The sequence below is a fragment of the Engraulis encrasicolus genome, chromosome 18, assembly GCF_034702125.1.
Source record: "Engraulis encrasicolus isolate BLACKSEA-1 chromosome 18, IST_EnEncr_1.0, whole genome shotgun sequence".
Taxonomy (NCBI): Eukaryota; Metazoa; Chordata; class Actinopteri; order Clupeiformes; family Engraulidae; genus Engraulis; species Engraulis encrasicolus.
In genome coordinates, this window is record NC_085874.1 from 21121496 (window position 1) to 21131495 (window position 10000).

General features: G+C 41.5%; 1 protein-coding gene across 1 annotated transcript in view; it reads left to right on the plus strand.

The window, feature by feature from the left end:
- nbas (NBAS subunit of NRZ tethering complex) overlaps window positions 1-10000 on the plus strand; it is a 269476-nt gene that overhangs the window by 156962 nt on the left and 102514 nt on the right. Inside the window, exon 40 of the mRNA XM_063223269.1 lies at window positions 8135-8211. Coding sequence (XP_063079339.1) covers window positions 8135-8211 — 77 coding nt within the window. The remainder of the gene's footprint in view (window positions 1-8134; window positions 8212-10000) is intronic.

A 10000-nucleotide genomic window follows, 5' to 3' on the forward strand; every position in this document is an offset into this window, starting at 1 on the left:
GTTTGGTAGCTGACCATGGTGCTGAAATTATAATATCTGAGACTATGACAGCGAGGTCCCATTGACATGAATGGCATTAAGACGTGGACACATGCTGTGTGGTAGTGAAAGGCGGACCTGAACACACAGCTTGACACACCACCAACACGCCTCACTTACTGTTTCCTTTGTGACTCATAATGTAGTGGGAAGGTAAGATGCAATTTCCCCTTTAAGCACAAAAAAAGCCTCAGTAATTGATCAATCAATCATTCCTTCTAAGAAGCCAACAATACATTCCTGAAAATGTGGATGTTCCGGAAGCTCCTTTGAGGGCAAATCCTAATATGTGATTGGCTGCATACTTGGTTGCTTGGACATAGAGAGGAGATAAATGCAGCCATGGAAAAAAAAATGAAAGACCATATTGAAACTAGCCGCTTTTCTGGTTTTACTACTTGTTGGCATGTGTTTCAGTAAAATGAACATTGTAGTTTCATTCTACAAACTACTGAAAACATTCCCCCCGTATTTAATGAAAATATTTTCTTATAGAGCATTTATTTGCAGGAAGGTAAGGTAAGGTAAGATAACTTTATTTGTACCCGAAGGTAGATTTGGTTGAAGGTAAAAGTAGCAAAATCTTACACAGACAACACAGTACTGACACACAACATAAACTTGCACAAACAGCACAATACTAATGACAGTGACAAAGGACCGTAACAAGACAAAACAAGAACAACAAAACCAAAACATGACAAGCAGGCAAGTGCTCCAAACAAGGATATAGAAGAAAGAAAATACACTTTGAATATATAAATAGATATATAAAAAACAGGGAAAAACTTAAATATAGGACTCATGTGCTATTCCAGGGCTCTAGACTAACTTTTTGCACTGGTTGCACTGGTGCGCCTAACTTTTTTTCTTGAGTGCACCAGCACAAAAGTTAGGTGCACCCAAATTTCCGACCACGTTCCATCGCAGTTTAAAGGTTTTAAAATGCCTTTTGTTTTTGTTATTGTTATTATTATTATTATTATTATTATTATTATTATTATTATTATTTTAAATAGCTGCCTGTCTATGTTCATTGGTTAACCCATTGATGCTTAAAGCACCGGCAAAAAAGGGTGCTGAATGCCTAAGCCCTTTTCAAGAAAAGTTGCCCTCAGCCTATAAAAACCTAAATATCTCAGCCTCTGAAGCACATCAAAACATTCAATAAGTTGTATTTAAACGCTAAGACATTCATCTTGCATTAAAATGTGTTAATTCAGCTCTAACATACCAAGAATTTAAATACATTTGTCTTAAATATCATGAGCCTGAATGTTGCATCATGCAGCTCCAGGCGCCAGGGTCAATGTTGCGCAACGCAACATCCAGCATCAATGGGTTAATAACTGGCTAACAACAGAATGAACTCCTTAAAGAAATAAAAAGATAGTTTGAAACTTATTTTTCTGATGCAATACAGTCTACTTTTGCATTTTGGATTAATTTGTATTGATGTTTCATTTCAGTAGCCTAATAAGATAAAATGGGCATATTATTGACACAAAGTCAAAATTACATGCTTAACTTGGGCATGGTGCTTCACCTCCATGTGCCCTATGTATACACATAGGGGATATTAGCGCTCTGTTATTTCCACAGACGTCTTCTGCTTTTAAAGGGTAACGTTTAGGTTAAATTCATAACTAAATACATGTTGGAATGTGTCAGGAGAGGTGTTTTGAAACATATATGTGAAATTCACAGTCTATAACAAAGCCAAACTGTAATATTTTTTATGAAAATGTATCATTTCACAGCTACTTCTGAAATATTGGGCTCCTCGCTGGCAGAGCCTCTATGACGTAGATAGAGGGAGTCCAACTAAAGTTCTGGCTCAGCTCTCGCTTGTGGATGTAGGCTTACCAACCATTTTGCTTGTAGTAGAGACGCTGGGAAAATGGACAGTTATATTGTATTTGGACTATTGAAAATGGTCTATTACTGCGTTTGTGCATAGTGTATAAAAAAAGACGGATCAGCGGGTCTATCAGTTTATCTAGAATATGAAACTGTTCTGGGTCTCCGCGCTGTCTGTGGCCATGCGTAATTTGCGATTTGCGACAGGGGGGCGATATCTAGGCCTATCTCTCCTTTGCTTTCTCATGAGAGATGCATTTCATAGGCAAATCTAAAACAGTCTCGAAGTAGACCATTACATAGGCTACTTAGAAATAGTAATAGTAGGCCTACTTAAATATTTTTTTTCCCAAAAACGGCATTTGCCGTGGAGTAATGCCTGCCGCCTACATGGACTTGCGCCCTCTGTCCATGGTGCTGAAACCGCGGCACTACTCTTATGTGAAGTACGTTACATACAGTTTCACGAGGGATTTGGCTTACAGGCTACAAAAAGACCAAACTATGCAATAGGCTATGGTTGAAGGCCCTACCCTTTGCCGACATGATGAGAAATAATATGGTCACTGTGAGTGGCATGGCGTCAAACGTTTCCTACTCGGTGCAAAACAATAACTCATAGCACCCGAGAAAAATGCCATGTTGTAAAAATTACATATAGCCTATTTTCAATTTCAGTTTACTGCTCAGTAGGCATATCACATGAAACCTCAATAAAGCTCATCCACATGCATGTCACAAAACAATAAACCAGGCGGCGGGACTTTCGATTATATTCCCTCCAAAAATGTCCGAATGTCACAAAAAACAGTTATTTGCATTGTCCGTAATTATACCAAACTAAAAAAGTATTCCCGTAGGCTAGAAGAAATCAAGTCTTCAGCTGCTATAATCCTCGTTACAAAACTGAAACAAAAATGGCAGCACAAATATTAGGCTACCTATATAGCCTACCTATTATTGCATTGCGAGCTTTCCACGTGTGTGGTGCTAGGGGCGAAATGTGCACTGGCAGCACTCGTCGTTGAGTTTGGGAGATGTCTTTAGTGGGAGTAGGCCTATTTGAATGTGTAAAACACGTTGGACATGCTGGACATTTTCAGTAGGCTATGCTTGGGGAAGTAGATCGATTATTATTTTGTATGCGTCTTGTTTTACAGTCGAGCTTGCATCAGCATGCCAACAGATTTGCCAAACTAACGTTGATGTGGTCCTGACATTTTACTGAATAGCACAATATCTCTACAAAATCGGGAGTAAATTGAATTGAAGTCTCCCAACATGTCTTGCCAATCCATGAGGATACGGAAAATCTAGCACATCACACGCGGATAAAGCGTTCCTTTGATAGAGAGGATACCTGCGTCTTTGTAAAGTGCTGTGCGCACGTTTGGTTGCCGGTTTTACAAATTACGGGGATAAACATGCCAGGTCCAAATTACTAACAGGAAAAGAGGGACGATGACAAAGGGGATGAATCGCCAGGAAGACAGGGATGATCTTTCTCGCAGAGCAATGTTGTCGGCAAGAGCGAGTCTCGCCTGGTTTTGTAGGTTACGGCACGCAATCCACCGCTGGACCAGCTGGCTATCAATCGCCGGCAATCGCCGCAAGAATCAAACCTGTTTCAAATCCTGGTCATCCCTCGTGAGTGTAGGCTACTGCATATAGGTTAGTTAAAACATTGCTATGACCCAATTTGGCACACTGTCCACTCCTTGCGCAAAAAACACAACGTCGGAGAGATTCGGTTACTGACAGACACGAGGCACTAAGCAGTCCTCAACTTCAGAAAAAAAGATGGAAATGTGGATATGCTACGTAGGACTGGAGAAAGAGGTTCACTCTCTGCAGCAGTTCAAAACCAGCGTGTCACGTAGGTTATGCTTCGGAATCATATCGTTTTTTTTTCCGGCAAAAGCAAAGCGCCATAAAGTCACAGTCAAGTTTCTAGGCTATAGGCCAGCACAGCAGCGTTAATGAACTCCAAAAAAGTAATGTGACAGAGGCCTACCCTAATAATGACAATCTTACTGTGCAAACGAAGTGTGGGGGATTGGGGCAATAAAAACAGTCGGTGGTGGTAGTGCGCGATAGCTCTGTGATGGGGAGGGGGATTCTTTTGGCTATACTCACGACTCTGGATGCAACCGAGAATCTCCACAATGAGGGAAACACATCGAAAATATAAAATTAAATATGCTATAGGGCCTATGCACAAATAGAGTTTATATCAATCAGACATTCTATTAGGTTAACAATGTTATTTTGAAATCTAATGAAGTGCCACATAATAAAGGTCTGGCACACCCTCATGGCGCTGCTGCAGCGCATTGACATGGAGGAAATGTTCGCAAGCACCTACAAAAAACATTATTATTTTAAATAATAAAACAGTTCGGACAGTATCTGGTGGATACTGACACTGTTTAAGGCCATTTAACTTGTTGAAATTTAGCCTATAGGTCTGGAAAGGTGTTACAATATTAGAATCTGGCCTATTCTCTGCGGTGCTTAGTATGTCTGTAGAACGCGGCGACTCCCTCTATCTACGTCGGATTCTAAATGTTTGTTTAAAAGAAGCCGCCGTTATTTTTGACGAAGTTTTCTGAAAATGTTGTTTATGCAATAATTCGGTATTTTGACATATATCACATCTAAATTGATGTACTGAGGTTCTTAAAATGAGATGTAGTGGTGTTTAACCTGCAAGTTACACTTTAAGCTGCTATGACATCTATACATTGGGCACACGCCACATCATTGCTGTAGGTCTTATCATTCTGACTCACCAAACGTTAAATATAGCAGTTTGCTCCGCTATGCTCTCTCTCTCTCGGCTAATTGTTTGTCTTTTGTGCTGGCAGCAGTAGACAAGCACGCGCACGCTCACACACACTGGACCACGACCAACCAGATAAAGGCTCCGCCCTTCCTTAATTCTGATTTGTTTAAACCTTGATATGGGGCGCAGACAGAACCCAAGTAGACTTTCAGAGTTGCATTATCCATATTCTTTGGTTGCATATCCCCCCCCCAGTCCCCCCCCCCAAAAGGCTGGTCGCACCGGTGCGACCTCCGTTTTTTTTTTAGTCGCACTTTCACAAAAATAGGGCGCATATGCGACCAAATTGGTCACACTCTAGAGCCCTGTATTCAGTGTTTTAATATCAGACGGGATTAAACTGCATCTATACCTCTTAGTTTTGCACCAGGCATTACTAACCTACGACCTGAGGGGAGAGGATAGAATTCACCATATAATGGGTGGGACACATCATTTAAGATTGACTCCGCCAGTCTCTGTAACTGCCTACTGTAGAGAACTCCCATGTTGAGCTGTGACTCTACAATTAACTTACTAGCCCACTTCACTATCTGATTCAGGGAATTTCTGTTTTTTAGGGGTAGGTTGCTGAACCATGACACAAGGCTAAAAGAAAGAATGGTACAAAATGGTCAAAATAACACAAGAATGCAATGTTTTCAGACTTTAAAAATGCAAAGATTACAAGATGTTATTCACTTTAAAACATCATAATGGTAATGTTTTAACTCTCGAAATCAATATTTGGTAGAACAACCCTGGATTTTAATCACAGCTTTGGTTATGCTAAATGCTAACATGCTATAACAACAACAAGGCACAACAACATGGCTATACAAACAGGTTAGGGTCAGGAATTGTTTTGGTCTAGGCACCGTTTTTGGAGTTTATTTCATGGTTGTTTGTTGTTATTGACATCTTCAATTACTGGTTTGTTTTAGGGATAATTGCTTACTACTACCATTTTGAAACCCTAAAGATCTGCTTTGGAAGTACTGTTTTTTTTCTATTTTTTCATTATTTATCATTTATACATAAAGGGGAAAACCTCCTTTAAGTGCAGGTTATTTCATTCCATTTGGTGGCATTTAAAAAGTCATCTCTGTGTCACTTGTAGGTTAAATTTCAGCACTGTGCAGTCCGGCATTGCTGAAATACATAGAACAAGGTTTCCACGAGTTTCAGGGGTTTCATGCATTTTGTGTGGTTTTTTTTTTCACTCTTTTTATGACTTTAAAAACTGCTTGGTGGTCCATAACAATTTTAATGAAGAGTTTTAGAAGCTACAGTAGAGTTGAGTATAAAAGCTTTTATGTGCTCATAATAGGAAGTTATAGTACTAGTTAGAGTATTCAGTTCGAGGCGGACTTCACCTTCAAGTGCAAGAAATGCCTGAAATAAAGGACATAGGGCTGGAAGGCAAAGGGGAGTATTTGTTGGGATGTGCTACATTTTCAAATAATTTGCATAAAGTAACTGTGTGTGTGCATGCGTGCCTGCGTTAGACAGAGAGAGAGAGAACAAAGAATTGACATGGGTAAGGTAACTGCTAATAATCCTCTGAGCGTCAGTTTTCACCATTTTTTTTTTCTTTTTGCTTCCTCCTGAAACTGTATTTTTGTTTACCGGTAATTTTTTGTGTGGGACAACGGGCCCAAACTAACCCAAATGGATTCATACTGCAATGTAATAATTTGTTTGGCACAGGCGCGTACAGTAAGAGTTTGTTGGAGCGAGTGTCGTGTATTCCCCTCAGAGGCAGCTGATGAATGGAATAACGAGACAAAACTGGTGCAAACACAGACCCACACACTCACACACACACACACACACACACACACACACACACACACACACACACACACACACACACACACACACACACACACACACACACACACACACACACACACACACGAGAATAAATGAAACTGGTGCAGCAGGAGCCTTTCACCCTGCTCCACTTGGGATATATTTACACACACACACACACACACACACACACACACACACACAACGCACGCACACACACACACACACACACACACGCACACACGCACACACACACACACACACACACACACACACACACACACACACACACACACACACACACACACACACACACACACACACACACACACACACACACACACACAAAAAGCTGTATTGTTAGCTGTGTCAGGTCGTTTCTGCCTGTAGCTGAACTCTCTGTGGGCACTGCAACAGGAGTACCTTGCTACCATGTGGAGGTGGTGAGAGTTTGTTCAAATGAATACATGTACGCTGACACTGTTTCAGACAATTCTCATTTATAATAATCAAATGGAGGAGGATGATGATGATGATGATGATGATGATGATGATGAAAAATATGATGGAAACAACCATCATCATCATCATCATCATTAATATTATATTAATATAATCGTATTTATGTTGTTCAGCTCTGCCTCTTAAGGTCAAAGGTGACCAGCAGTCATCTTAGCTCTGAGTTACTTCAAAAATATAGAAATAAGAGTCCAATTGTAAATCTAAGTAAGGTCAACAAAAAACAATTTCAACCAAAGGTCAAGTGTTCCTGTAGCACAATCTATAGTACACGTAATTCAAATTCAAATGAAATGGAATGGTGTTGGTGTTGTTCTTGCACATGTGCACATTTATAATTATGTTCTCTCCCTCCCTCCCTCTCCTCTCTTCCACCTTTCCTCCTCTCCTATCCCTCCACACATCTCCCATCCTCTCCTCCTCTCCTATCCCTCTACTCTCTCTCCCTCTCTCTCCTCTCTCCCACCCTCTTCTCTCTCTCCCTCCCTCTCCTCTCTCCCACCTTTCCTCCTCTCCTATCCCTCCACACATCTCCCATCCTCTCCTCCTCTCCTATCCCTCTTCTCTCTCTCCCTCTCTCTCCTCTCTCCCTCCCTCTCCTCTCTCCCTCCCTCTTCTCTCTCTCTTCCTCTTTCTCCTCTCTCCCTCCCTCTCCTCTCTTCCACCTTTCCTCCTCTCCCACATCTCCCATCCTCTCCTCCTCTCCTATCCCTCTTCTCTCTCTCCCTCTCTCTCCTCTCCCTCACCCTCTTCTCTCTCTCCCTCTCTCTCTCCTCTCTCCCACCCTTTTCTCTCTCTCCCTCCCTCTCCTCTCTCCCTCCGTCTCTTCTCTCTCTCCCTCTCTCTCCTCTCCCCCACCCTCTTCTCTCTCTCCCTCCCTCTCCTCTCTCCCTCCCTCTCCTCTCTCCCTCCCTCTTCTCTCTCTCTTCCTCTTTCTCTCTCTCTCCCTCCCTCTCCTTTCTCCCTCCCTCTCCTTTCTCCCTCCCTCTCCTCTCTCCGTCCGTCTCCTCCTGTCTTATCCCTCCACACCTCTCCTCTCCCTCTCCTCCTCTCTCTCTCTGTCCCTCTCTCCTGCAGTTCTCCTTCAGCTGGCGTCCAATGCCTTTCCCCGCGACATGACACTCGCCCTGGCCTACTTGTTGGCCCTGCCACAGGTGGGTGTGCACTTGCGTGTGAGCGTGTCTGTGTGTCCCAATTATGTATTTGTGTGCGTCACTGTGTGTGTATTTGTACATGCATGAGCATGCTTCTATTCGCAATTCGTGTTCTTGCTCACGTTAGAATTTGTATCTGTGTTTGCTTGTGTGTGTGTGAGAGTTTTGCATGTATTTTGTGTACAGACTTGTTTTATTTCTATATGTGTCCAAAGTACGCATGTGTGTTTTTGTTAGTGCCCTGTGGATGTTTACAAGCACAGACAATTTGTGTGCTAATGTGTAGTTGTACCTGCATGCCTGTGTCAGTGAACACAAACTATCCGTATTCTGCTACTGTAGTTTCCAGGGCTGCAGATTTGGTATTTAAACGTCCAATATTTGCTCAGTGGCATTTCCTGTGACATTTCCTAATAAGGCAGGTTGTGTGCACTCTGCATGGTTTCCCATAATGCACGTGTCCAGGCGTTCACACATGGCATTTCATCTGTTTATCGTTTTATCTGTATACGTTGTTGTGCCTCCATATTTATTTTTAAGTAGAGGATCCACCAGGACCACACGGCACATTTCACATTTAATTAATTGTTGAGTTTCGGGGCATCTTTTTCAGAAATACTTACCACCACCATCAAATTATATGAATATTTATTATTATATTTCATTATGACTGGGAGAGTGGCATTTTTCATACATGAAAATGGGGATCTTTTCCATGTTGGCCCTCTAAAATTTCCAGAAATAGGCATTTTTAGCTGCAAAACGTACTCTTACTTTGGTCATACTAGTTCAATTAACCAGCATAGTTGCAATACCTACTCTGGCAACCATCCTACACAGTGCACCTTTTAAATATCAATGATTCTATATGTTGCATGTAAGGACAGTCAACAAACAAACATGAGTTTATGTGCAGGGGGTATTCCAAGAACATGGTTAAGTGATAAACTTGGCTAAGTTCACCTACAGGAAGAGCCATATGTTGCTCTTTTGGGAACTGTATATGGCTCTTACCTATCTAGGGTAGCCAACCATCCCTTGAAATATGGAATCGTCCTGTATTTATAAATAAAAGTACGGGTTCCATATAGAGTTGAAATGGGACAAGGGAGGTTAACAAGTGTTAAAATGCAGGAAATTACATCTAAGATATGCACAACTCTCCCAAACCCTCACTACAATGAAGTTGACAGTTGGCAACCCTATACTTACCTGTTATCAATAAAACTAATAACTTGACAGTCCAGTCTAAAAATGTTGGGCTTAATTGAAATACATGCTCTTGATTGTATTCAGTGTTTTTAAAATGGTATGGCTTTCATGAAAATTTCTTTTAAAAAATTTGGCGTTTATGGCTCTCTCCACCAAAAATGTTCCTGACCCCTGACCTACAGAGACCGTTTAGTTAAGGAAATGTGCACTCCAGCCTCTTCTATTAGATGTTTTACAACTACCTCAAGGTTACGTTGACCTGGGCTGTGTTTCTCGACAGCAATGTTGCTGGCTAAGTTAGCAACTTACTTGGTTGCAATGCCATTTCCCTTTGGCAACCTGCTAAGTTGCATAGTAGTTACAACCGCCAAAAACACTTTTGAGAAACGGGACCCAGGTTTACTGCTGAAGCCAGGTTCTTGGGATACTCCCCAGGTCTTGTGTTGTTTGTGTTTTTTGAGTCATTTGTATGTGTTATCAGGATGATGCAGGACACCACAACAAAATAATCAGCTGCTTCGTGGTGTGTTTCTCTGTAAACCAAGATTAGTTTTCAGCCTTTTAGGCTTTTATGTGT